General features: G+C 36.5%; 12 protein-coding genes across 12 annotated transcripts; 9 read left to right on the top strand and 3 right to left on the bottom strand.

Moving 5' to 3' along the window:
* Positions 1-140: 140 nt before the first annotated feature.
* Positions 141-958, top strand: B0P05DRAFT_524926 (uncharacterized protein). The gene is made up of 4 exons (XM_051576258.1): positions 141-349; positions 395-588; positions 639-890; positions 938-958. The coding sequence occupies exons 1-3, from the start codon at positions 241-243 to the stop codon at positions 768-770; spliced, it is 435 nt and encodes a 144-aa protein (XP_051438605.1). The 5' UTR covers positions 141-240; the 3' UTR covers positions 771-890; positions 938-958.
* B0P05DRAFT_217523 (uncharacterized protein) lies at positions 857-1,835 on the top strand. Its single transcript, XM_051573254.1, has 2 exons — positions 857-890; positions 997-1,835. The coding sequence occupies exon 2, from the start codon at positions 1,049-1,051 to the stop codon at positions 1,694-1,696; it is 648 nt and encodes a 215-aa protein (XP_051438604.1). The 5' UTR covers positions 857-890; positions 997-1,048; the 3' UTR covers positions 1,697-1,835.
* Positions 1,836-2,321: 486 nt separating this feature from the next.
* On the top strand, positions 2,322-4,231 carry B0P05DRAFT_524923 (general substrate transporter). Its single transcript, XM_051576257.1, has 2 exons — positions 2,322-2,716; positions 2,765-4,231. The coding sequence occupies exons 1-2, from the start codon at positions 2,601-2,603 to the stop codon at positions 4,050-4,052; spliced, it is 1,404 nt and encodes a 467-aa protein (XP_051438603.1). The 5' UTR covers positions 2,322-2,600; the 3' UTR covers positions 4,053-4,231.
* A 181-nt stretch (positions 4,232-4,412) lies between these two features.
* On the top strand, positions 4,413-5,504 carry B0P05DRAFT_524921 (protein-tyrosine phosphatase-like protein). Its single transcript, XM_051576256.1, has one exon. The coding sequence runs from the start codon at positions 4,457-4,459 to the stop codon at positions 5,393-5,395; it is 939 nt and encodes a 312-aa protein (XP_051438602.1). The 5' UTR covers positions 4,413-4,456; the 3' UTR covers positions 5,396-5,504.
* Positions 5,505-5,509: 5 nt separating this feature from the next.
* On the bottom strand, positions 5,510-7,260 carry B0P05DRAFT_524918 (uncharacterized protein). The gene is made up of 4 exons (XM_051576255.1): positions 7,094-7,260; positions 6,849-7,045; positions 6,625-6,807; positions 5,510-6,574 (listed from the first exon to the last, which is right to left on the bottom strand). Exons 1-4 carry the CDS (start codon positions 7,206-7,208, stop codon positions 5,669-5,671), a joined length of 1,401 nt encoding a protein of 466 aa, XP_051438601.1. The 5' UTR covers positions 7,209-7,260; the 3' UTR covers positions 5,510-5,668.
* B0P05DRAFT_524915 (Rho GTPase activation protein) lies at positions 7,261-9,259 on the bottom strand. Its single transcript, XM_051576254.1, has 5 exons — positions 8,738-9,259; positions 8,333-8,695; positions 7,875-8,286; positions 7,599-7,829; positions 7,261-7,551 (listed from the first exon to the last, which is right to left on the bottom strand). Exons 1-5 carry the CDS (start codon positions 8,779-8,781, stop codon positions 7,327-7,329), a joined length of 1,275 nt encoding a protein of 424 aa, XP_051438600.1. The 5' UTR covers positions 8,782-9,259; the 3' UTR covers positions 7,261-7,326.
* A 2,237-nt stretch (positions 9,260-11,496) lies between these two features.
* B0P05DRAFT_462670 (uncharacterized protein) lies at positions 11,497-11,742 on the top strand (the record flags this gene model as incomplete). The annotated part of the gene is made up of 1 exon (XM_051574129.1): positions 11,497-11,742. A coding segment is annotated over one exon (246 nt), but the record flags the coding sequence as incomplete, so codon positions are not given.
* Positions 11,743-12,634: 892 nt separating this feature from the next.
* On the top strand, positions 12,635-14,674 carry B0P05DRAFT_524896 (HotDog domain-containing protein). Its single transcript, XM_051576253.1, has 8 exons — positions 12,635-12,959; positions 13,002-13,108; positions 13,154-13,237; positions 13,283-13,339; positions 13,386-14,047; positions 14,142-14,257; positions 14,301-14,354; positions 14,403-14,674. The coding sequence occupies exons 1-8, from the start codon at positions 12,917-12,919 to the stop codon at positions 14,591-14,593; spliced, it is 1,314 nt and encodes a 437-aa protein (XP_051438598.1). The 5' UTR covers positions 12,635-12,916; the 3' UTR covers positions 14,594-14,674.
* A 39-nt stretch (positions 14,675-14,713) lies between these two features.
* On the top strand, positions 14,714-15,903 carry B0P05DRAFT_484068 (uncharacterized protein). The gene is made up of 4 exons (XM_051575234.1): positions 14,714-14,819; positions 14,864-15,110; positions 15,166-15,318; positions 15,363-15,903. The coding sequence occupies exons 1-4, from the start codon at positions 14,770-14,772 to the stop codon at positions 15,840-15,842; spliced, it is 930 nt and encodes a 309-aa protein (XP_051438597.1). The 5' UTR covers positions 14,714-14,769; the 3' UTR covers positions 15,843-15,903.
* Positions 15,904-17,679, bottom strand: B0P05DRAFT_524888 (tubulin gamma chain). Its single transcript, XM_051576252.1, has 7 exons — positions 17,514-17,679; positions 17,354-17,466; positions 17,256-17,309; positions 17,026-17,208; positions 16,531-16,980; positions 15,999-16,487; positions 15,904-15,952 (listed from the first exon to the last, which is right to left on the bottom strand). Exons 1-7 carry the CDS (start codon positions 17,560-17,562, stop codon positions 15,920-15,922), a joined length of 1,371 nt encoding a protein of 456 aa, XP_051438596.1. The 5' UTR covers positions 17,563-17,679; the 3' UTR covers positions 15,904-15,919.
* A 1,108-nt stretch (positions 17,680-18,787) lies between these two features.
* On the top strand, positions 18,788-19,849 carry B0P05DRAFT_583398 (uncharacterized protein; the record flags this gene model as incomplete). The annotated part of the gene is made up of 4 exons (XM_051582248.1): positions 18,788-19,036; positions 19,149-19,170; positions 19,214-19,560; positions 19,622-19,849. 4 exons carry the CDS (start codon positions 18,788-18,790, stop codon positions 19,847-19,849), a joined length of 846 nt encoding a protein of 281 aa, XP_051438595.1.
* Positions 19,850-20,279: 430 nt separating this feature from the next.
* On the top strand, positions 20,280-21,597 carry B0P05DRAFT_621871 (uncharacterized protein; the record flags this gene model as incomplete). Its single annotated transcript, XM_051583444.1, has 2 exons — positions 20,280-20,660; positions 20,727-21,597. The coding sequence occupies 2 exons, from the start codon at positions 20,280-20,282 to the stop codon at positions 21,186-21,188; spliced, it is 843 nt and encodes a 280-aa protein (XP_051438594.1). The 3' UTR covers positions 21,189-21,597.
* Between the last annotated feature and the right edge of the window lie 1,610 nt (positions 21,598-23,207).

The following is a 23,207-nucleotide window of genomic DNA, read 5'->3' as shown; positions in this document are numbered from 1 at the left end:
TCTTCATCTCTCTATTTTATCACGCCAAGATAAATGCATTATGTTTGTATTTAATCACTTAAGCTAATGGTCAAATAATGATAAGACTGCTTTAGAAAGTGTCTATGATCTTATGCTTATACCTTTAGTAACTTTATCTGTTTTTTAATTAACCGCTGTTTGCTGGTTAAGTCACGTTTGACAAATTCTTTTTTTTTTGTGTACAAGTTACCCCTCCTTCCCTCTCTTTAGTTCCAAGCCATGCTCCCTGTACCTGGCCAAGTTATTGTTCATGACTATCGGCCCGAAGAGAAGCCTGTTGTCACGGAGTCTTTAAGAGTATTACAATGGAATGTCGAACGAAACTATGGTAGATTACTTTGAAACAAAAAGTGAAACTTATACTCCAATCTAGAATCGGAAGCTATTATAAAAGCGATCCAGGACTTGGATCCTGATGTCATTCTGCTTCAGGAAGTAGATGTGTTCTGCAAACGATCAGGTAACCGTGATCATATGCAAGAATTATGCAAGTCCTTAAGGCTATTGGGTGGATTTTTGTGTGAATTTGAGGAGCTTGACAGTCCTATCCGAAGATTAAGAGATCAAGTAACTAGGCACAGTAACCATAGCAATTCAACTCTAATTTTAATTTTTAGGGCGGAGGTGTTCATGGCAATGCAATCCTATCCAAACACGATATTGATTTTCGAGTGCTCAAACATAGAAAGAATGCGTATGATTGGAACAAGAATGGCACGAAATTGAGAGAGCCAAGAAATGGGCAGTAATGTATTACGTATGTTTAGTGAATCTTTAGCTCATTTTGACTCTTTAGACGTTACACTTTGGTTGGTACCGTAAAAGCATCTCAGTTACCCCCTATTGTCTGCTACTGTGTGCACTTAGAGGTAATTGAATTTGCATCAACAACCATGCTTAATGTCGAATATGATAGGTCTTTACAGGGATTATTAATCGCATTGATAACTTTTCTGATATTTTTGAAGATGCTAGTTCAATAGCAGATGAGTATCCACATCAAATTATTGGCGGCGACTTGAATACGATGGCACATTCGATTGTACGACTTTCGCCTAAATATGCTCGCGATAGATATCGATTACTGTCTTTGGGCGATACTGAAAGCAACTGGTTTGATCGCCATGTCATGGCTGTCTACCGTGATCCTCAACATCAATACAACCTTCGTTTAGCAGCAGCAGGCTTTCCTTTCTCTGTGGCGCCTATTCGTGTGATTCGGTTCATTTGGCGTCTGTTTAACTCCTTAAAGATATTTGAATGGGTGAGTGGTTTTGACGTCGAGACACTGAAAAGAGCACGTAATCCTGGTTTCTATGACCCATGGGATCCCGATGAAATCACACTTCATAATCCAAACTACTTTAAGCTCTTCAAGGCTAAATTAGACTGGACTATGGTGCGCTGTATGGATGTGCGACAGAAATGGATAGGCAATCGTAATTATAGTATGAGCGATCATGCTTATTTAATGGTCAAGGTGACTCCAGATGCACCAGAAAAGATTGAAAATGTGCATGAAGTATGGAAAATGAGACGTAGACAATGGCAACCCAACGGCTCAGCACCTTATTGGAGAACAACCATTGGTGTATCTGTCCTTATTTTAGTTATGACAGTTGTTTCTCAATGGATAATCTATTTGACTGGTGAACCCTTGAAATTCTTGTTTTAATTCACGTTTTGATATCATTTCTCTTATTCATTTATTCATTTACTATATCTATTCATTTAATTAAAGACTTTCATAAAGAAAAGAAAATGTTTCTGAGTGTTCAGGATACCTTCTATGATAGTTATAGACGGTATATTTACAGGGAAATAACGTGATCATGGACATATGTACGAGGGAATTACATCAAACAAATTCCTTAAGTTGGATATTGCTTGTTTAAGCTAAATCACGATTGATTCTCTATAATTCTCAAGCAAATCATACAAGCCCTTTTTTTTCATCGAGTATATATAGATATGCATTGAGATAGGGTTTTATTTCTTTTTATTAGAAACAAAATTGCGATATAATTCTCAAATATTTGGACACCTAGTTTCTTACAGAAAAACATGACAATATATGTGAATTGAAAAGCGGGAGATGGAAATTCAACTATTATATACTTGTATAATTCACACGGCATGGACAACAGTAAAGAAAAATCCCAAAATGATAATTAAAGTTCAATATCAGATTATCTTTACCCAGTGACAAATCATATTCCAATGTGGGGAGGGTATAAACGCTCTTACTAGAAATAGGCGCCGTCAGTTACACTGTGTATATTCAAGATATATATACTTAAGAAGCTTGTAACTTCTTATCATATCTATTTCCTTATCTTTTTTTTTCTCTCTCTCTTTTTATTGTACTTAAGAATCTACATTTTTTTTTCTATCTTTTCTTCTATTATTTATTTATGACACTTCAATCAAAATCACAAGACCTGGGGTTTCCCACTTATATGACTGCATGTGCAGTGATTGCTGCATTTTCAGGGTTCAATGTTGGGTGGCATATTAGTAAAAATAGATATATGAGTAATACAATTTACTGATAAGCTTTAAAAAAAGGTGTTCCAAATATGCCTGAAAGAGTCATTATAGGTGTTGTAAATGATGATGAATCTTATCATTGTCTTCCAGGCACAAATGAATCTGGTCCATTAGTAGGCTGTTTACCTATGGATAGCTATACATGGTAAACTGGATTATTTTGAAATTTGACAACTAATATTTCTTTTCCTAGGGGCTATACCATTGGTGCATTTGCGATTGGTGGTTTCTTTGGCAGTCTTGCTAGTAAATACTTGAATGTGTGGTTTGGTCGTCGAGATAATATCATGATCTCATGTATCTGGATGATTCTTGGTGGTATCTTATCTGCTTGTGCTATCAATCTCGGCATGTATTCCGTGGGTCGTGCTTTTGTCGGTTTTGCATCAGGCATGTGTGGTTCTTCTGTTGCGATCTATGTATCTGAAATCTCAACAAACAAAAGTCGTGGTGCTCTTGGCTCACTGTTTGAACTCTTTTTGAATCTCGGAATCTTATTGACACAGATCTGTGGACGATACATGGCCTTTGCACCTGCTTGGCGATTCTTATGGGCCATTCCTACCGTTTTATCTGCTGTTCAACTGGCGTGTTTGTATTTCTTCACAGTTGAATGTCCTCGTCGGTTATGTGCAAATAAGAAATACGATGAAGCATGTAATACCCTTCAAAAACTTCGCTCAGGTGCTGATGTAGAAGAAGAATTTGGCACTTTACTTGCTGCTCGTCAACGTGAAGCTGAATCAGCACAGAAACAAATGTCCATTTGGGATATTGTCTCCTGTAAAGACAGGCATATTAGCTGGAATACAGTGATTGTCATGGTCATTCAAGCCTTTAATCAAATTGGTGGTATTGGTCCAATGTCTGTTTATTCCGTTGGCTTTTTCACTACTATCTTTGGTGATGCTACCCTGGCTACCAATATCTCACTTGCTGATGCCTCTGTTAATATTTTGGCTACATTAATTGCTGTTGTCTTTATGCATAAAGTAGGTCGAAAAGGCTTTATGTTGATCTCCACGGGGGGTACTTGTATTGCTTCTGTCATGATGGTCCTTGGTTCAACACTCGAGAACTCAAATGGCGCACAAGGCATTGGTGGTCTTGCTATTGCTGCTGCTATTCTGTTTACAGGTTCCTATAGTATGGGCTGTGGTGTCATTCCGTGGCTGATTGCACCCGAACTCTTGCCTATGCACGCCCTTGCTGCTGGTTCTGCTCTCGGTAATTCTTCAAATTGGCTGTTTAATTTTGTGATCAATACTGTCTGGCCACATATGAACCAAGGGCTTGGTACCTATAGTTTTATCGTATTTGTCGTCATCAACTTGTTTGGTTTCTTGTTTCTTGCTTTCTTTATGCCTGAGACAACTGGCCATGACCTTGATCAACACAAAAAGAAGGCCGAAGATGTTGAGAAGATGGATGTTTCTTCTGATAATACCCTTGAAAAGCCACAGCATTTTGATCATGTCTAGAATTCCTCTTTCTCTATTGTAAATTTATTGATTCCCCTATTAAATTTTTGTAATAAATTTTCGTTTGTATAAGCTGACAAAGTATAAAGTGATGACAAATTGGCGGGTTTCTTTGTTTACCAAACAGTTATGCAATGTATATAAAAGGTCAAATGAAATTGGCGGGCAAATAACATTTCCCTTATTTGTGTAAGCAAAAAAATTAATTATCTCTTGTCATACAAAGGAATTTTCTTTTTGTATTTATAGAAAGAGAGGGCAAAACAAGGAGAAATTCTTTAATTAATGGAATTAAATCTAATTGGATGATATGCTAATTAATTAAGTTATGTTACTCTATAAAAGCAAAACAAATAAAAATTTTTTTTAATTATTCTCTTTTCTTCTTTATATATACACAAATCATGAACAATACATATGCTAATACAAAGAGATTATCACTCTCTGCTATTGCACCTTCTACATCGACTTCAAGTGGATTAGCCAATCGTCGTGCCAAGAGAAACAACAAGAATCTTTCTTTATGCTTAACACCAGAAGCAACAAAAAGCCTTTTCGCCGAGCCAATCAAGACAGCCACAATTCAACAAAAAGACAATCTGAATGCGTATCCATTAGGTCCAGCCAAAATCATGCCTTACCTGTATCTAGGCAACGAGAAGAATACACTGGACTTGGATCATTTAAAGTATCTTAATATTCAAGCTATTTTAAATGTGGCTGCTGAAGTCAATAATCCATACGACCACCTATTTCAATCTATGGATGATATGGTCAGTAGAGAAGTAACACCTTCACCCTCACTATCCAAAGCATCTTCTATCAGTACAGCATCCAGTATTTCTACTTTGAATGATTGTCCTATCAACGAGACAGTCATTGCTTATCAAAAATTACCATGGGAACACCATCAAGACAATTTGGTACATGAACTTGCTAAAGCCATCGATATCATTGATCGTGCTCGTTCTGCCGGTCAGAATGTGCTTGTACACTGTCAATGTGGGGTTGCTCGTTCTGCTACTGTGATTATTGCTTATGTGATGAAGACACTCAAGATGCCTATGCAAGAGGCTTATGATCATGTCAAGAACTTGGCTCCTGCTATCAATCCCAACCTCAGCCTCTTGTTCCAACTCAGGGAATTTGAGCAACAATTAAATCAGCCAGAAAACAATGGTTTCTTATCCCGGGCTTCTTCTATTTGCAAGTCAGGTACTTGGAAGCGTAAATTATCAAAGTCCATCTTTACACAACAACCTCAAGATCATCAAATTGAATGGTGGAAATCTAAAAAAGTCTCTTTGGATTTAAATGAAAATAATTCTTCTGTTTGTTATTAATTTCCCTCTCTTCTTTGTGTAGATATAAAAAAAATACCTTTTTTATATACGTGTATCTAATTTTTACCCCCTTCTTTCTTTTTTCTTTTTACTTTTTTTTTTTATATATCCACTCTCTCTCTCTCTGTATAGAAAAATAAAAAATATCATTTTGTATTGATTACAAAAAATTATAGTAATGAGATCATAAACTTGCCTTTTTAAGGTCAAATATAAATCTTATTTTCATGACTCATCATTGAATCATTTATTAAGCCAAGCCCTCTAGTACCACTAAAAATCTTCCATTTGATAGAAATGATGTCTTTTCTTACCAAGACGATATCTTCGGTACAACCATAGACCCGCAAGACCAGCAAAAAACAACACCACACCAACAGACACACCTGCTTTCCCTTCTTTCGATAAATCGGCTTTTGGAATAAATGTACTACCTATACTTGCTCCTAATGTACACTGAGATTGAGCAAAAGCATTGGTAGCTATGTCTTGACATCCACCATACATGTCTGTTGTCAACACTTGTCTTGTTTGATTTACTTTGTTGTAAGGTGTAAACCAGAGAGGAAACAGACTATTTGAAGCAACAGAGAAATCAGGATATAAGAGTTTAATTAGGTCTAATAAGGCAAGGTCAGGTCGAGCAGCAGATCGTTGATTCCAGTCTAAAATAAATGAATATAAATATATATTTTGGTTGTACTTGCCAGAGATATGGTTTGTGTTCACCAATCGATGTACTGTATACACCTTATTATTATTCACAGCACCCACTTCAGTATACTTGTTGTCTGCTGTAAAATAAGGTTTATCTGCTGTAAGCCATGTATCATAATCTAGACTGGGTACACTTGTGTCCATAATAAATTCTGCTCCACGAAGAGCAATGGCAAGATTGAGTTGGTCTGTACTCACATTCACTTGAAATGTATCGGGTTGAGCCACATTGGTAGCAACAAGACGACCACCTGCATCTTGAACTAATTGGTGATAATAAATATCACTATGGACAGTAAAAAGAGAATGGGATGGATCAAATGTAGTAAAAGACACAGGGATATTGTTGGAGACCAAGTTGTTCTTGTGGCAATTGTAGTTATTGACGATTTGGTTGTAAATAGAAGAAGACTTGAGTTCTAAGTCAAAAAAAGCACCAATGTACATTAACCATGATGCTTTCTAATAGTCGTGTTACATGAAATAAATCCATTGTCCTTTTATGTATTTACCTGGAGAGGAAGTAGTGTATCCTTGTCTGCGGAGAATCCAACATACATAGCACCATAATTTGAAGAAGAAGAGAAGACCATGTCAGGTGAAGTAATGCTTGTATCTGCACTTCCATCTCGAACACAAGGTGAACTGATGTTGGTAGTGGGCGTTTTAGTCATATTGTTTTGTAGTCCAAGCAGCTTAAAATAAATGAGATATCTCTTTTGACACAATCACTTACTTCAATAAAAGGCACGACACTATAAGAATCAGCCTCTACAGAGAATGATTTGACAGGAATATGAATAGTTGTCTCTGCATGACAGCCTTCAGGTAATGCTTGCTCAAATCCAACAAGACAATATGATTTTGAAGTGATTGTGTTTGTCACAATCTTGTAATAGTTTTTATATTCAATTGTGAATCCACTTAATGAAGCTATTGATTCATAAATATAAAGTGCACACATCTACTTTTTTTCTTTACCATTTGTAATGACTGTCTTGAAACTGTATCGATCAATAGTCTTGTCAAATGCATCGTCTTGTGCTAATACTAAACCAGTAAAAAGGAGCGTTGTCAACCAACAAAAGATGTTCATTCAAAAAGAAAAAAAAAAGGAAAGGAAAGGATAAAGCAACAGAGAAAAGAGAATGTGTATAGTTTAATAACGAATAAAAAAGCTTCTTGTCCAACGAGAAAAAAAAAGGTGTGCTACATTATTTTATTTTACCAAACACTTGATTTTCACTATAAGCACAGGCATCCTTTTCTACACTTAATTCCGCAATTAAGGTTCGAAGAAAAATTTGTTCATATTTGGAGTTTTCAAAGATGGTAGCCAAGTTAGTAGAAGGACATCGAAGAAAATTGGGCGCAAAAACCATGGCCAAATTGAATACGTTCATTAAAGTATGTTGAGTGACTTGTGGATCAATAAAATCCTAAAATATCGTAAATAAGATGCACATAAATTGATTGGCTATGTTACCTGCAGGAATCGAATCATGTAGAGCACAATGCGCCTATTAGTATCAGGCAATGAATTCACAATTTCCAAGCATTTATGTTTATCTTCGGCATATTGGATACAGCCCTGGTATAGTTCAGTGGGGATCAATGGCTCAGCCAAATCACGTAGCCAATACTTTAAAAGAGAAGCAGGCACATTGGGATCTTGAATACCAGTCGAATCATAATTGCCATTTTCGATACGAATACGCTAAAATCTATTACTTTATCATCGCAAAGATCGACTTGAACTTACCAAGTCAGTGACATCGTCTGCATCACCAGGAATACGGAAAATCCCTTCTGTTGTGGATCCTTTTAATTCATGCACAGCATTGGTTAGAAAGGGGATAATCTTGGGTATCTTGAGAACAGTATCTTGTTGAATGTCCATGATCATATCAAGTGATTCATTAAAGACAGAGGGCTTGAAAGGTGCTTCCATGGCACGTTCAATTTCTGCTGCAGCGAGCACTTTGCCTCTTGCACCTCGACTGCAGATACAAGTCAGTTTATGGGTCACATACTGGCTTAGTACATTGAGTCCATTGGCTTTTGTTGCATGGTGTTGTCTAACAAACTCAAATAGATAGGACTCCAAGTTTTTTGAGGGTGGAAATGTAATACTAACGACACAAAGAATTTCCCAGCCTTTTCTTATACTTGCACTAAGAATTGATTTTTAGTGTGAGAGATTCAATTTAACTTACTTACTCTCTTGGGTTTTTGTTGAGTTGTCTGCAGATTTGAACATAGATTTCATCACGCATTTGTCCTTTAGTAATGCCACAATTCAAAAGATATTGAAGGCTTTCGATAAACTGGAAATGACGAGGTCGCTGCCTATCATTCATTAGCATTTGTAGTAACTTGAAACACTTGATGGCTTCTTTAGAGAATGGCTTGTTAGGTAATAAAAGTGGTTGTTTAATAGAATCTTTTGTCCAACAGAGTAATACATCCATAGGTACTGTTCTTCTAAACAAGCCTCTTTTATGAGTAGCAAAGTATCTTCTAGCAAAACCATCAATTGAGAATTGATTGATTTCTTGCTGTAAACTAGAGGGTAAAGAGCGTCTATCAAAGTCAGTATATAAATACAGTAAGATGTCTCCTTACTTTGATTCCCCCGTCTGTTCCAGCAGATGTATGGGTGGCGTCATTCTTTTTGTTTCTTCTTCAATTGTTGACCAAGGATTTACTACAATAGTAACATCTACGTTTATTTAGTTTTGATTTCAAGAAGCCGTTGTTGTTACCTGGACTGTTGATAGGTGTACTAAATCGATGTTGTTTCTTTTGACTCGTTTGACGAAAATTAGAGAAAGCAAAGCCGATAGAAGCTCTTGATTTAGTTTTGGTTATATCATGAGTTGAATGAATGCTCTGAGAACGACCAAACTTTTTATAGAGTGAAAATACAGAGCTATTTCTTGTTTTTGGTTCTGATATCTTTTGTTCAGCTGCTATCATAAGCTCAAGTCCGTCACTCTCAGAAGCAGATCGAGTATGCAGATGTCGAATACGTGGGTTAGACTGAAGGTCGAGAGACTTGCTGTGTCTCTTGATATCTTTTGGAGTTAATTCTTGGGATATAAGGGTACCAGCCCCAGTAGTAGACATGATAATAAAGTAAAAAAAGAAAAGAAAAGAAAAATTAGTTTGACGCTAGTATTTTTTTTTAAGGAGGTACCACATTTCACAAATTCGAAACCAATGAAAATACCTTTTTTCTTTTTTCTAACAAACAACGCAGCATATCGTATATTGATCACTTTGACAAACACAAGTTATTAAACTGTCGAAAATCCTGCGCAAACAGCTGTTTACTTTGCTCTGAAATGCGTGTCATAAGGACTAAATTTAGCAAGTTCCATCGCACTGTAACACAATCATGTATTCCGAAAAGGAAATTACGATGCATTTAAAGTTGGCTGACATCCCAGTTGACTGATTTCTTATCATAAAGTATATCTCTAAAGAGACAAGGAGAAAAGAGGCAATTTTATAATAGATTTATCAATGATAATTTATTGATAAAATATAGATATATATCTAATGAAACCAGTTGGAAATATACAAGTGGACTTATTCTTTCTCAAGATGATCAAATTGAGTTTGGCCAGAACATCAAATCGCCATTTAATCATATACCAGCAATCAACTCAGTAAAACATCTGTATCGATAGAGCCACTTCTCTTATTGCACCTGCATCAAGCAATAAGCTAGATTTAGCAATGCGGTTTGAGCCCTACAGGTTATATTCAGGTACGAATGTAATTCATCATTTACATCTCATTACTTCAATTCTAGTATCGCATATGCCACTGTCTTTCTAATATTTGATATCTTGTATGAATATACACCTTATCAAAGCAATTCTTTTGTTTCTTACATAGATTCGTTTTATGTCACAAAAAAATGGCGATCGTTTAATAAAATGGGCGTCGGCGGTATTTGAATTATTCATTTATGTTACACATCAGTTTTTCATTTTTTTGTGGTTCAACATGACATGTATCGTAGTACGCCATTTTCGTCTAAATACTGCACATCAAATAGTACAGCACCTATTGAACGGGCTTTTTTCTACTATCTCCAGTGTACAATGAACTTTGAACGCATATTTGAAGGCAATACTCAAATCAAGTCGACATTTTTGTCTTGGTAAACTCGATTTCTTTTCTTTCAAAGTACCTAGAAATAGTCTTGTCTGATTTTGGTTGGAACAGAACTACATTGAGTCATTCCAAAAAATCTCTGAATCCCTCTGAGGCAAAAAATAAATTTCACTCAAAAACCAAACCAACGATACCATTCGATTCCTTGTTTTAAAAGAACATTTTTTAAATGAAAAAAAACAGCCTTGTTGATAATGTAGTTGTTGAGTAATGGGACATCAAAGATTGGCTTGTTTGAGCTGTACTTTGAACATTTTTGCCTTAAGTGTCATATAAATATACTATTGATGGATTTAAAAAAAAATCGCCATATGCTACCTAGAGCGCCAAAGAACACATAAAAGTACAGATATAGACACTTATAATGTAAATGTGGAGCAAATGAAGATAAGACATACTTGATGGTTATTTTACGGTTATTGAAAATGCATACAACTCCAATTCTTCATCCAGCCGCATGAAAAATCGAGCTTTTGCTAAGAACTACATAAAGACGCAGTTATTGGGCTTTGGTGCAGTGAAAAAAGCTGTAGATCTTTGCTTTTTGAGTCTTTTAGTATAGAAATTGTAACAGATATGCTAGTAAAATATTTAGTGAATAGGCAAAATTGTTGAAAAGGTTTTTCATTCCTATCGCACTGTTTTCATAGTACAGTTAGCAAGCAAGCACATATATCAAAAACTATAGACTTTGAAACACATTTTAAGTATTTGATTATATTGATAGTCCCATTTTCCATCTTATAGCGTTAAAAAGAAGCTCAAAGAGCTGTCAAATTGATGATTTTCATGAGTAGTACTCTCTGGTTTTGAGGCATGAGCCACTGTCCTTAGTACTCTTGTATCTTTCACCTTGTGGCATGTCTTGCGCCTTTCCGCTTCACCAAAGAGCAACTCACCAAACTTTAACAGATCGGAGCATCTTTCATTAACAATCGTCACTACAACAAGTTTTCTTTCGCTACTCTGACCCTCCCTTGAGAGAAAGGTGGTCTTGCCGCCTTAGATACCATTATTCAACAGAATGCCCTTCAATGGCGTTGGCTTCAACCTCTTTTACGATCCAACACACTCGATTCTCTACTTGTGTGATTCGTAAATAATGAGGCGTGTATGGTCAACGCCAACATAGATCAAAAATATGGAAAGTCAGGAAGTCACTTAGTTTTGTGATATACACGCCTCATTATTGATGAATCGCACAAGTAGTCCCAATTCATCAGAAGGGCAGCCCAACTGATCTAGTCAATTACTGCCTAATTATTCTGACTACTACTTTCAGAAAGATGCTCGGAATATGCATCAAGAAACTTCTTCAGGGCCAAGTATCGCCTCTAGGCACTGCTCAAGGTGGCTTTAGAGAATGCAGAAATGCCCTTGGCCAAGCTCTTTGTCTTTCAGAGGATTGTAAATTGCTTCCTCACAGGAATACTCAAGACTGACCACTCTGTACTTTATTGGAGTACTAAATGGACCTCTATACATTTGCTTCCATCCCAAATCGTCTCTATGTAACATGTTACTACAAACAGTCTACTTCTTCCAACATCCAACCAAATGTTTCCATTTTTTTTCTTTGGTTACAAATCCACGCCTAGACACACCATTAGATCAATGCTCTTCTCTCTATCTCTTTTTGCCCTTGCGCTCTTAAGGTATTTTTATCTTGGTATAGCCATTCTTGTAAATTGATCAAGTCCGAGCAACCAAAGGCCATATTGGACCATGTGTTCAAAAGAACCGTTTGCATGAAATTAATAAATAAACAAACTTTATGAACTTGATAAAATCAATACCAATATGCAAGTACTCTATTTGTGTGTCAACAGATAAAATCTTGTCAGAAATACTAACAAAGAATTTGGGGGGGGGGGTTTACAAGTCCATTACGTTAAGGTGCAAATCAATTTCGAAAATCCAAAACGTATACATTTTTTCTGTCATTCTACTCATCCATGTTCATCCATGTCTATTCATGCTATTCCTTGCTATCATCATATTTTTAACTCGTTTAACCTCTGATACAATAAATTTGATAATCTTTTTGTCACTTTAAGGTAATTGTTTCTGGCTTTGATAAAATTCACTTATACTGCCCACTAAAAGAAGTGGCAACTATATTTTTGTGCTGCTAAATTGCACTGTTAAAACCCGGACTGATGTACTCTAAGCTCAGAGACAGTAATAACCATAGTTTGTTTGATAGAAAAAAAAAAAGATAACAAAAGCTTTATTTGACTATATACTTTTTTATCGGACAACCTTTGTTCAAGGCGTTCAATGATCATCTGATCGCACAATGCGACCAAACTTGTTCGAATCAAGTTGGTGTTTGGTCACTATCCATCATTGATTGGCCTAGAGGAGGTAATGCCCCTACAAGAACTAGCAGAAAAGGGAATGATGAAAATTACAAAGTTTTTCAGGCCAACTATATTCTCAATAACTTCTATCTCATAATTGAATACAGACTCAACCTGGAGATAAAAAAACATCGGTGTAGTCTTTATTAAATTGTCTCGTTCAAAGCTTGAAAAAGACCATATTTATGCATGCTTCTTAAAAGGGAGGATTTCTGATTTTTAGTTGTTTCTCCCACAGCTTTGTTTTTATCCTATGTCTTCAGTATATGAAGTCGTTCGATCAAAGTGTATCGACGCTTTTGTGTTCATCAGTCAGCCCCTATTTCAAAGACTCTTACCTGACCCATATACAACAGCTGGCAATGTTCGTGTTAATTCTAAACCTGCTCATGAAAGCAGAGTTACTATGACAGAATTCATCAGTTCATCTCAGTGCAATCTGAAGGTATAGTTCTTGTAATTGTTATGTCTTAATAAACAGCAGCAATAGGGGTTTGCATATGCTGGTGTTATTCTTGGTTGGATCGATATTGCTGCAGGAATAGCAGCCAAGCGACATGCTGTATCTCCTTCAGTAAGATAGCAAAATTTCGCTGAAAAAAATCTTATTTTGTGCTAGGTAACACGTTCAGTAGATGATGTTGCATTCTTACATCCAGTTAAAATGGGGGATATTGTAAGTTGAAATAATTCTTTTCATACACAAACTCATAGATATACAGGTTTATATTCAAGCCTCAGTGAACAAATCATGGAAGACATCTATGGAAGTGGGTGTCAAAGTAGAAGCTGAGTCACCTTTATCCAATGAGCGATTCTTTGTTGCTCATGCCTATTTAACCTTTGTCGCACTATCACCTCGCCCTTCTGCTAGAACATATTTAGGCCGAATGTTATCTGATCTACAGACGATTCCTGTGCCCGAAATTATGCCACAGTCTCCTATGGAACTCAAGCGATTTGAAATGGCTGAAAGTCGTCGTCAAACAAGATTTAAGAATAAAAAGGCGGATTATAGTCTGATTCGAGAACGTATGCGAGAATGGTCACAAGGACTAAGACAAAGAGCAGATGCAGATGCACCCATCAAGCATCACCCTGGTTATTTCCCTTTAGCAGGTACACCTAGTGAAGAAAAAGAGGAAGAAGAGCTAGTTTTTTTGGCCCAAAAAAAGGGACGTCGATTCTCACAAGATCCTCGTATGCTACAACAAATTAAAGAAAGGCCTATAAGCTATACATTTGCTGAAGTAGTGGAACTTGTGATGCCTCAGCATGCAAACACACTCAAAATTACATTTGGTGGTCAAATTATGGACTGGATGGAAAGGTGTGCACTTGCAAGTGCCAATAGATTGGCCAAAGCGCATTTATTGACTGCCAGGTAAACAGATTGTCGGAGCAGATGACAATAAAAAGGAAGAGAGCGGAGAATGAGTCACATCAAAACATTGACTCACTCAATCTTGTTTATTTAGTATTGACAGCCTAAACTTCATTGCAAGTTCAGGTGTTGGTGATGTAGTAACAATACGGTCTGTTGTTTCTAGAGCATTCAACTCGTCTATGGAGGTCTATGTTACAGTAGAAGCAGGTAAATCTTTCTATTTTGAACAGCTTGTTTAGTGTCTAAATAGAGAACCTATTGACGGGTGAAACAAAATTTACAAACGATGGTTTTTTTACTATTAGTAAGATTCAAGAGTAACAAAAAAAAACATATATTTATCATTTTATAGCTGCTTTGGACAATGATAATGTCCCTGTTATTATCCCTAAAGTAGTACCACAGACAGAATGTGGTATGGAGATTTATGAAGGAGGTCAAGAGAGAAGATCTAAGCGTCTTCATCAAAGAAGAGAGCTTGTTAACTTGATCAATGCTTCTCGAAAGACAGCATTACCTAGTGTCGTTATGGAACAAGTATAGACGACAATAAACAGGTTGGGATGTTAAAACTAGAGCGGAGATCTCTTTTTTTCTTTTTTTTTTTGCATGAGTATTCGACTGCTTTTTTTTTTTTTTTTTTTTTTTTTTTTTTGGTATAAAGCATCTCCGAATTTCCATCTCTGTTTTTTTATCTTTTTCTTTACGCTGTTATTACCATGTCTACTTGTAAAACTGTTCTTGCCTCCAAAGTCTCTGCATCTTTCAGGTAAAATAAAAGCATACTCTATGGCTGTATTAACCATAGATTAGAAATCAAATCAAACAAGATATCAAGGAGCGCAACATCAGTCCTAAACTAGTTGGTTTCCTTGCTAATGAAGATCCTGCTGCCATGAAATATGCTGAATGGACTTCCAAGACTTGTGCTGAAACTGGTGTTCAATTCGAACTTCGTAAGATAGCTAAGTTAGACTTGGAAGAAGCTATCACAGAAGCCAATGAAGACAAAGCAGTCAATGGTATTATGGTCTATTATCCCGTTTTTGGAGGAAAGCAGGTAAGTTTTTATCTGATTGATCACTCGAATCTGACATCAGTGAAAAAAAAAAAAGGATTTATATCTTCAAAGCTGTGTCAGTGAACTCAAGGATGTTGAAGGTCTTTGCCACAAGTTTGTTCAAAATGTGTACCACAACATTCGTTTCATGGATCAAGAAGAGACCATGAAATGTATTATTCCATGCACTCCCCTTGCTATTGTTAAGGTAAGAGCATGACAACACCTTATTTAAATTAACTTGGTTAAAAGATTCTTGAATTCATTGGTGTCTACAACCCTGTTATTCCCTACGGTAACCGTTTGTATGGTCGTACTATTGCTGTTGTTAACCGAAGTGAAATTGTGGGTCGTCCTTTGGCTGCTATGCTTTCCAATGATGGTGCTAAGGTCTACTCTATTGATGTCAATGGTATCCAACTCTTTACCCGTGGCACTGGTATCAAATTAAAGGCACACAAGGTGGAAGACATTGATGCTACTGTTGAACAAGTTATTCCTCAATGTGATGTTGTTATTACAGGTGTTCCCACTCCCAACTATAAGCTATCTACTTCTTTATTGAAAGAGGGTGTTGTTGCTATCAACTTTTCTAGTTTTGCTAACTTTGAAGAAGATGTCAAGTCTAAAGCCTCTATCTTTGTGCCATCTGTTGGTAAAGTCACAGTAGCCATGTTGGAACGTAATTTGCTTCGTTTGCATGATTACCAAAACAACTTGACTGAAAAATAGATAAAAAAAAACTAAAGAGAAACCATATTTATACATATATATACACATTCATTCCATTCGTTGTAAATAAACCTTTATTAAAAAGTCTCCATAGGTGTATTTTTGGCACCCTATAAAAGTACATGTTAACAAAAGACTGAATGGGTAGATACTTACGAAATTGACATATTCAGGTGTCTCACATGCCTCGTATTCATCAATCAATTCTTGTACTACATTTCTTGAGTCATCAAATTCATCCAAATCATCAGCAAACATGTTAAACTTTCTATACTGCTCCAAGAAGGCATTACGTCTCCTTAACTTATCATATTGATCACAAGTACGCTTAAATAAAGAGGCAATGCTCGTATGGTTAGCCAACATTAAACCACTCACTCGATGAGGAGTTTGTACATAGGGTGATTTCTTTGAAAGAGCGACTTGAATACTAGCTGGTCCCCAAGGTATAAATGATGCTACACGTCTTTCACGGATACGCAACAGCGATTTGTGTACATCTGTTGGATCTGCTTCACCTTGAATGATATCTAACACAGAAATGTAGCAGCTTCTTTTAGATGGGACTGTGGATACCATGCGATTTTTGGGCTGAAGTAGTCTCCTCATGACATCTAAGACAGTGGTTTTACGGATGGATTTGGCCTGTATATACATAAGTAAACATATTCAATCATAAGCTTCTTACTTTTTCTACTTGTTCACTTGAAAAAGGTGTATATGCAGTTGTCAAAAAGTGACATCGAGGTGTTGGAATAAGTGATGCTACTATACCTACTAAATCATTGTTCATATAGCCAGGATATCTAAGTGTGGTTGTACTTGCTGACATGACTGTAGACACCAGTTGATTTGTTTGCTCAAATGTTGGTTGCGGAATATGCAGTCTATCAGTGGCAATACGAGACAATGCAGCATTATCAAGCACAACAACACTATCAGCATTATGAATCAAGCGCTTTAATGCTAGCATGCTATTGTACGGTTGAACAACAGTATCAGACACTTCTTCTGAGTTGGGGAACACAGAGTATGTTTGGATCAGCTTCTTTGGGTAACGATCATTAAGCCTCTCGAGTAAAAATGAACCTAGACCTGAACCAGTACCACCAGCAATAGAATGAAGCAGCATAAATCCCTACAAGACATAAGTCAATTTTTTTTTTTTTTTTTGACTGCCTACTTCTAATGAATCACTGTTGTCTGCCTCTCTATCAACCATATCCATAATATCTTCAGATACTTTTTCACCTTGAGAATAACCATTTGGCCATGTATTTCCTGCACCTCCACCATCTTCTGAAGTGTATATATTTTCTGGATTATACAAGTTGGCGAAAGGTGATGCTTTGATATTATTGATAACCTATCATTGTATAGTCAAACAAGGCAGTCTATAATATTGATGCTTACTCTAGGTTCAAGATCAAGTAAAAGTGCTCGAGGTATATAGTGTTCATCATCAGCCTAGTGAGATCATGAGTAACTCTATAAAATGGCAAATGGCATACCTGATAAAAAAACACGTCTTTTCTATCGCCACCTTCAGTAGCAAAGTCCTCTAAAGTACCATCGTTGCTAATACCATGTTCTGCACAAATCTGTTTCCAAAACTCACTTCCGACTAACAAAAAAATGTTAAAGCATGATACACTAACAATAGGAGCTTACTTTGATTGCCACATTGACCAGCTTGTAAAGTAATAATTTCGCGCGGCATAGGGAAACTAGAATAAAGAAAAAGCAAAAATCGAGGTAGTACACACAACGCGTCTTCTTTTTTTGTGCAAAATAAAGTCGCGTCTATATTTGTCAGAGACCATGAAATAGCTTTTTTGTTTTGTACAAAGTCTAATCTTACAAAGCCTTCCTTGCTTTTTTTGGGATAATAAGCTGGTTTTTATGCGTTTTTATCTGCACTCTTTGTAGCCCGTATAGACTATCCTGGCATTGTACATTTAGATCTTTCTCAGTATTTTATGAATATCAAACTTAAAACTAGACATTTTTCTAATTCCATACAGATCTTTAGTACAAGGAATGTTTACAAGTAAGGTATACGAAGATACATAGCACTTTTGGCGTCATTTACTACACTAAAAATTAACATGCTTTAAATGACTAAAGAATCGAATTGTTTATTAGAAAAAGTGGCTCTTTCGTTTCACCAATTGTTTTGCTTGTGTGCATAGGCGTAATATCCATAATCAGATAATTTCCATCTAAGCAAGAATGCCCTTAATAGTAGAGTATTTTTTTCTTGAATTGTTCAAGTCCACAAAGCTACTAGACATCTGATCTAGAATGGCAGTGGGATATTTCTAATAGAAGTCATGCACTAAAAGATTGGTTGTAACAAATTCATCTGCACTGTTGTAAACTAACGTCATTGTAAAGGCTGTAACTTATGGTCCTACCATTTCAAAAGCTCAGAAGTTTTCGCTATCAAATTCGTTAGTAGAATTTTACAAAAACGCCTTAAAAAAGATGACAATATCAATCTGCCGACTACCTGGAACCATGCAACAGCAAAAGTAGCAAACTCTACTGAGAAACATGGACGAGGGTTGGGTTGCAGCCAGGGACAGCCACCAAAGTCGCCACAGACTGAGCAGAGCAGCCAAGTCCATACTTTATAGAATCCCTCAGTATGGAGAGGCGGGGTCACTTTACAGCCAAGCTCTGTCTTTTAGATGCAAAGAAAGAGAAACATTTATAAATCCATAAGTCTACCTTTGAGATGAGACTAGGCAAGATAGATCTAATAAAAAAAAAAAAAAAAAGAGGACGCGCCAGTCTAATAGATTAAAGCCAACATATTTTACAAAAAAAGTCACACATTGCGTCACCAATCTGTGTTTCCAGTTTTCTCATGCGCATAAGGTTTTTGATCTCACACCTTATTCGTGCCCAAACAATCTTTTCCGTCATTTCAAGAGTTGATCATGAACAACGACGCTCTGAACTATCAAGTGCCAGAAATCTCTACTGTAAAGTGTTCCTCTTATTTTAAATCTACACCGCTAGGCAAATGGAGTGTTCATGGTTACGCTCAACACGCACAACTTAAAAACTCTTCTGTGAGAAAGTTTGGAAAATCCTCAGAGCAATTTCGCAACGAAATTGAGAATATCAAAAAGAGTGAAGAAACGCCTTCTGATGTTAAGCGCGTACTAAATTCAATTTTACCAAAAGTAATCGCAGTAAACTAAAGAAAAACGTATATCTACATATTCATTAACAATATCGTTCCCTCAATCAAATGAAAACCTTCAAACCCAAAGAAGTTGCTCAAGTTAAAGTTAGAAACAACTACTCTCAATGTGCCGTATCGAGCTCAGGAAATGCAAGCCTTGTTCTAAACTCACTAGCATCAAATGAAAATTCAGAATTAAGTACCGTTACACAAGTCAGAAAACCAACAACATCAGACAAAGGAAAAGAGAGAGCTGAAAGTATGTTCAATTCAGCCACACAAAATGAAGCCATGAGTTCAAATAGATCAGAAAATACAGCTGTACAAAGTAAAATATCAGTGCTAAATAAAGGGAAAAGAAAAGCCAATGAGATTGAAGAAAACAGTGAACTACAGATTTCTGTACCGCCTGACGATTCTGATGCCTTAGATAGCCTCTTTAAAAACCCTCTTTCAACGCCTGTTGCATCGTTGCCTCCTTTTGAATTTCGAAGATTAGTATATATTTATGGATCCAAAGCTGTAAGTTTCAGAAAAAGGAAAAATTCAGGTGTTGATTTTGTTTTTTTCAATGATGTTGTAGTTGTCTAAAACATTTTACATGGAGGATGCTTTTGCCCTAGAAAATCTTATTAGAGAATTTAGCCCAACAACACTAGGCGAACAGCTAGATGGCATGTCAGCCAAGCTGGCAATGACAATCGATCTAAGCAACATCATACAAGTGAATGCTTTGAAGCTTTCGTTGTTGTCAGAAACAAGACAGACCGAAGAATACTTTATAGGCAAGATGAGCTTATCAATTGGCTAGAGAATATAAAGATATTTATTATATTATACGTTGATAATATAACTGACGAAGAAGTAACTCAACGACAGAATAACTAAACTATTTATACTAACGTTGAGGTAGCATGGAATATATGTGAGGAAGGGGCTAAGTCATAACAAGACGAGGCTTGGCATTGTTACCTTAAAACTACGCCATGGATGCTGGTAACTAGATGCTGGTAACTTGATGCTTGGAACTAAGGGTTGGAACACTGAGACAAGCGTGCTAAGGCTAACAAGGCTTGCTTGGTTCATGACAGTTGCCCCATATTATCGACACAGTCAACAATGACGTTACGTCTGTATTCCGTAAATACCTGAACAACCAAGTCTGGGAGAGGTTAAATGATGTAGACATAAACATAAATGAAGGAATGTCAACCGCTGCTAAACAATTATACCAAGAAATAATGACAAGAGGCACTGTAAATGGCAAAATCGACAAAAAGGAGATTAGAATCGCCATTGCTGAAGAAAAGCTGTCATTGCTAAAGTCTGGCCAGACAGAATGCTCACAGATCTTGGATATACTCGATTTAGTCATCAAGCATTGCCTCGATGACCGTAGCATTTGTTCTGATGATGATGCAAGTGAACTGACATGCTATCGCAAATTTGCAAAGATACTCGATGAAATTCTAGATGACACTATGTTAGACATTCTGGATGGAGAAAGAGTATCTAAAGCTTCTAAGACCGTGGCCACGAACCTAGAAAAATTGTATAGTACAAATGCTTCTTTGAACAATGGCTTTGGTAGAAGGATTGACTTGATTCTTGCGACAAAGGACGTGGAGCTGTGCACAAGCAAATGGAAAAAGAAGAAGTGCCCTGCTGCCAGATGTCTCAAACAATAGGCGAAGAACATTAGAGTTAACAAGGCAATCTTGAGATACTTCTTGGACCTCCCTATTTCTGAAACTGACAAGAACAAGATAATGACAGTTGGTATGGATTGGACGGGTACCATGGGGTACATGTTTGCTGTCAAGCCACTTGATGATGTTTTTGTTGCTCGCATATTATATACACTCGCTACACCTACATATCTTGATGAATTGCCTTCTTTTATTGATACTCTTGACCATCTTTATTCATGGCGTAATTATCATGTTCATGTCAAGGATATCGTTCTTGAAGCTCTTTGCAAGCGTGAAAAAGAAACGTTTTTTTCCTCCGTACTTGGCCCCTCTACCGCCACTACTATTGATGTCAATGCTTCACCCAATATTTACTTGACGCCTACTCGACCTCGCCATAGAAGATTTGAATCAGAAATTCAAGACGAAGAACAAGAGTACCAAGACGAAGATATATGAATGAATTGTTTTTTTTTTGTTTTGCGCACAAAAAAAAGAGGATACAAACAAATGACACTTTAAGTGTTTATTTAGTACTCTTAAGTTCCCTTTTTCTAATAGTATTAGATTTTCAAGAAAATAAAACCGTCTACGACTCTTGTATGTGACATGACTTCTCTGAAAACACATGATACTCTTTTTGTTAAAAGCGCAACACTAACATCATTTTGGCAAAAAGTGTATGTGTCAGAAGCTCTTGTTTCTGGTAGCTGCTTTTGCTTGCATATCATGCTAAGAAAAAGATGAGAGAGGGCCCAAAAAACTAAAAAACTATTTTGTAATATCTCTCAGTGTCTTTATATTAAAATTGCTGTTTTGTTTGCAATAATAGACTTATAATGCGAAACTTTACAACTTTTTCTAATACATTAAGATGGAATAACCGTGTCTTTAATCATTTTCTAACAAATGCTCATTTTTTTAATGATTTTATTTACCGCACGTATAAGTGGTCTTGAAAGGGACCCAATAAAAGAGGTGCTCGACAATTATTTATTGTGGAAGGGAAAAAAAGGTACTACAATCTCGAAGGTACATGAAGCCAAGAAGAAAAGAGAGCAGCTGTTACGAGAAGAAACCTCTCAAGGTGAAAGGTCATTCTCAGCGGCTATCGAGTACTGTCAAGACAGAGAGATGTTGGTACGGTTGGCTTTGCATGGTATGGGCCCAATAGGCCTTCCAGATCTCAGAGAGACCGATCAAGGTTACCATGGCTACTGAAAGAGGACAGTTGGTTTGAGCCCGAATCCGAGAAAAATTGAAGGATGCAGTGCATCTGAAACTAGATCCAGAGAGGCAAATGCTCATTTTTATTGGTTTTAAGAAAAGTGCAAAGCTTCGGGTTGTATTCTCCGACAAGGGCTTGTTTAGGTATGATGCCTTCCTTGGGCCCTGTATGCATAAAAACAAAGAGATAGCAAAGAAGCGCAATAATAGGATGCATAGATACAACAGATAGGTAACCAATTATTTTAAAAAAAATGGTACAAATCATATCAGGTCTCTTTTACACCTCATAGATATCATGTATTATAGCAAATATTACTCATCTATATTCTGCAAACCAAATGGTGCTTGAAAAGAGCTCCTTTTGTGTAGACTATAGTGCGCAGTAGACCTTAATCGCTATTTAGAGCGCCAAAGAACACATAAAAGTACAGATATAGACACTTATAATGTAAATGTGAAGCAAATGAAGATAAGACATACTTCATGGTTATTTTACGGTTATTGAAAATGCATACAACTCCAATTCTTCATCCAGCCGCATGAAAAATCGAGCTTTTGCTAAGAACTACATAAAGACGCAGTTATTGGGCTTTGGTGCAGTGACAAAAGCTGTAGATCTTTGCTTTTTGAGTCTTTTGATATAAAGACCACAACAACTTTGCTGCTAAAATATGGAGGAGAAGCGCAAAAATGTTTACAAGGTTTTTCACCCTTATCATTCTATTTTCATAGTACAGTTAGCAAGCAAACACATTCATTAAGAACTAAATGCTTTGACACACATTTTGAGTATTTAATCATGCAGATAGCTCTGTTTTTTGTCTTGTAGCGCTAAAAAGAAGCTCAAGGAAATGGCAGCTTGATGATTTTCATGAGTAGTACCCTTTGGTCAAAAGTGATTTTTGACCAAATTTTACAAGTCGCTTTTTTAGGCTCAAATCAACTCCAAAGGTACCCGGCATGTTAGTAAATACTTTCTGTAAGCGTTTAAAGTGTTTAGGCATGTACAAACAGGCTTTATAATACCTTTGTATGTCTGGAAGAAAGATCAAGATCTACATGAAATGATACCTTCTTTACAGTTGAAGAATATGTTTACCTGGTATCTCTTTTACATTATTAAGTAATGATATATCAGACTGCTCACTCATACAAGATGCTTAACTAGAAAGGTGCTCAATCCCTTTCACCAAAGAAAGGGATGTTTTTTATACTAAATGTTAAACTGACGGAGAATTCGTCTTATCG

Source organism: Gilbertella persicaria (genome assembly GCF_025201335.1).
Source record: "Gilbertella persicaria strain CBS 190.32 chromosome Unknown B0P05scaffold_4, whole genome shotgun sequence".
Classification (NCBI taxonomy): Eukaryota; Fungi; Mucoromycota; class Mucoromycetes; order Mucorales; family Choanephoraceae; genus Gilbertella; species Gilbertella persicaria.
The sequence above is the reverse complement of the archived record's forward strand: the minus strand, read 5'-3'. Positions and strand labels throughout refer to the sequence as shown.

Coding starts and splice junctions, on each gene's coding strand:
- B0P05DRAFT_524915 (XM_051576254.1), bottom strand. CDS start 8,781: ATGACGCCACCCATACATCTGCTGGAACAGACGGGGGAATCAAA. Junction 7,830..7,874: donor CAGACGATGTCACTGACTTG/GTAAGTTCAAGT, acceptor AATAGATTTTAG/CGTATTCGTATCGAAAATGG. Junction 7,552..7,598: donor ACATGATTCGATTCCTGCAG/GTAACATAGCCA, acceptor ACGATATTTTAG/GATTTTATTGATCCACAAGT.
- B0P05DRAFT_524926 (XM_051576258.1), top strand. CDS start 241: ATGCTCCCTGTACCTGGCCAAGTTATTGTTCATGACTATCGGCCCGAA. Junction 350..394: donor GAATGTCGAACGAAACTATG/GTAGATTACTTT, acceptor ACTCCAATCTAG/AATCGGAAGCTATTATAAAA. Junction 589..638: donor TCCGAAGATTAAGAGATCAA/GTAACTAGGCAC, acceptor TTTAATTTTTAG/GGCGGAGGTGTTCATGGCAA.
- B0P05DRAFT_524923 (XM_051576257.1), top strand. CDS start 2,601: ATGCCTGAAAGAGTCATTATAGGTGTTGTAAATGATGATGAATCTTAT. Junction 2,717..2,764: donor CCTATGGATAGCTATACATG/GTAAACTGGATT, acceptor TTCTTTTCCTAG/GGGCTATACCATTGGTGCAT.
- B0P05DRAFT_484068 (XM_051575234.1), top strand. CDS start 14,770: ATGTCTACTTGTAAAACTGTTCTTGCCTCCAAAGTCTCTGCATCTTTC. Junction 14,820..14,863: donor AAAGTCTCTGCATCTTTCAG/GTAAAATAAAAG, acceptor ACCATAGATTAG/AAATCAAATCAAACAAGATA. Junction 15,111..15,165: donor CCGTTTTTGGAGGAAAGCAG/GTAAGTTTTTAT, acceptor AAAAAAAAAAAG/GATTTATATCTTCAAAGCTG.
- B0P05DRAFT_524921 (XM_051576256.1), top strand. CDS start 4,457: ATGAACAATACATATGCTAATACAAAGAGATTATCACTCTCTGCTATT.
- B0P05DRAFT_524918 (XM_051576255.1), bottom strand. CDS start 7,208: ATGAACATCTTTTGTTGGTTGACAACGCTCCTTTTTACTGGTTTAGTA. Junction 6,808..6,848: donor GTGTCGTGCCTTTTATTGAA/GTAAGTGATTGT, acceptor ATTTATTTTAAG/CTGCTTGGACTACAAAACAA. Junction 6,575..6,624: donor ATACACTACTTCCTCTCCAG/GTAAATACATAA, acceptor CACGACTATTAG/AAAGCATCATGGTTAATGTA.
- B0P05DRAFT_524888 (XM_051576252.1), bottom strand. CDS start 17,562: ATGCCGCGCGAAATTATTACTTTACAAGCTGGTCAATGTGGCAATCAA. Junction 17,310..17,353: donor AAGACGTGTTTTTTTATCAG/GTATGCCATTTG, acceptor TGATCTCACTAG/GCTGATGATGAACACTATAT. Junction 16,981..17,025: donor ACAACAGTGATTCATTAGAA/GTAGGCAGTCAA, acceptor TATGTCTTGTAG/GGATTTATGCTGCTTCATTC.
- B0P05DRAFT_524896 (XM_051576253.1), top strand. CDS start 12,917: ATGTCTTCAGTATATGAAGTCGTTCGATCAAAGTGTATCGACG. Junction 12,960..13,001: donor TCGATCAAAGTGTATCGACG/CTTTTGTGTTCA, acceptor AAAGACTCTTAC/CTGACCCATATACAACAGCT. Junction 14,048..14,141: donor GCGCATTTATTGACTGCCAG/GTAAACAGATTG, acceptor TTGTTTATTTAG/TATTGACAGCCTAAACTTCA.
- B0P05DRAFT_217523 (XM_051573254.1), top strand. CDS start 1,049: ATGGCACATTCGATTGTACGACTTTCGCCTAAATATGCTCGCGATAGA.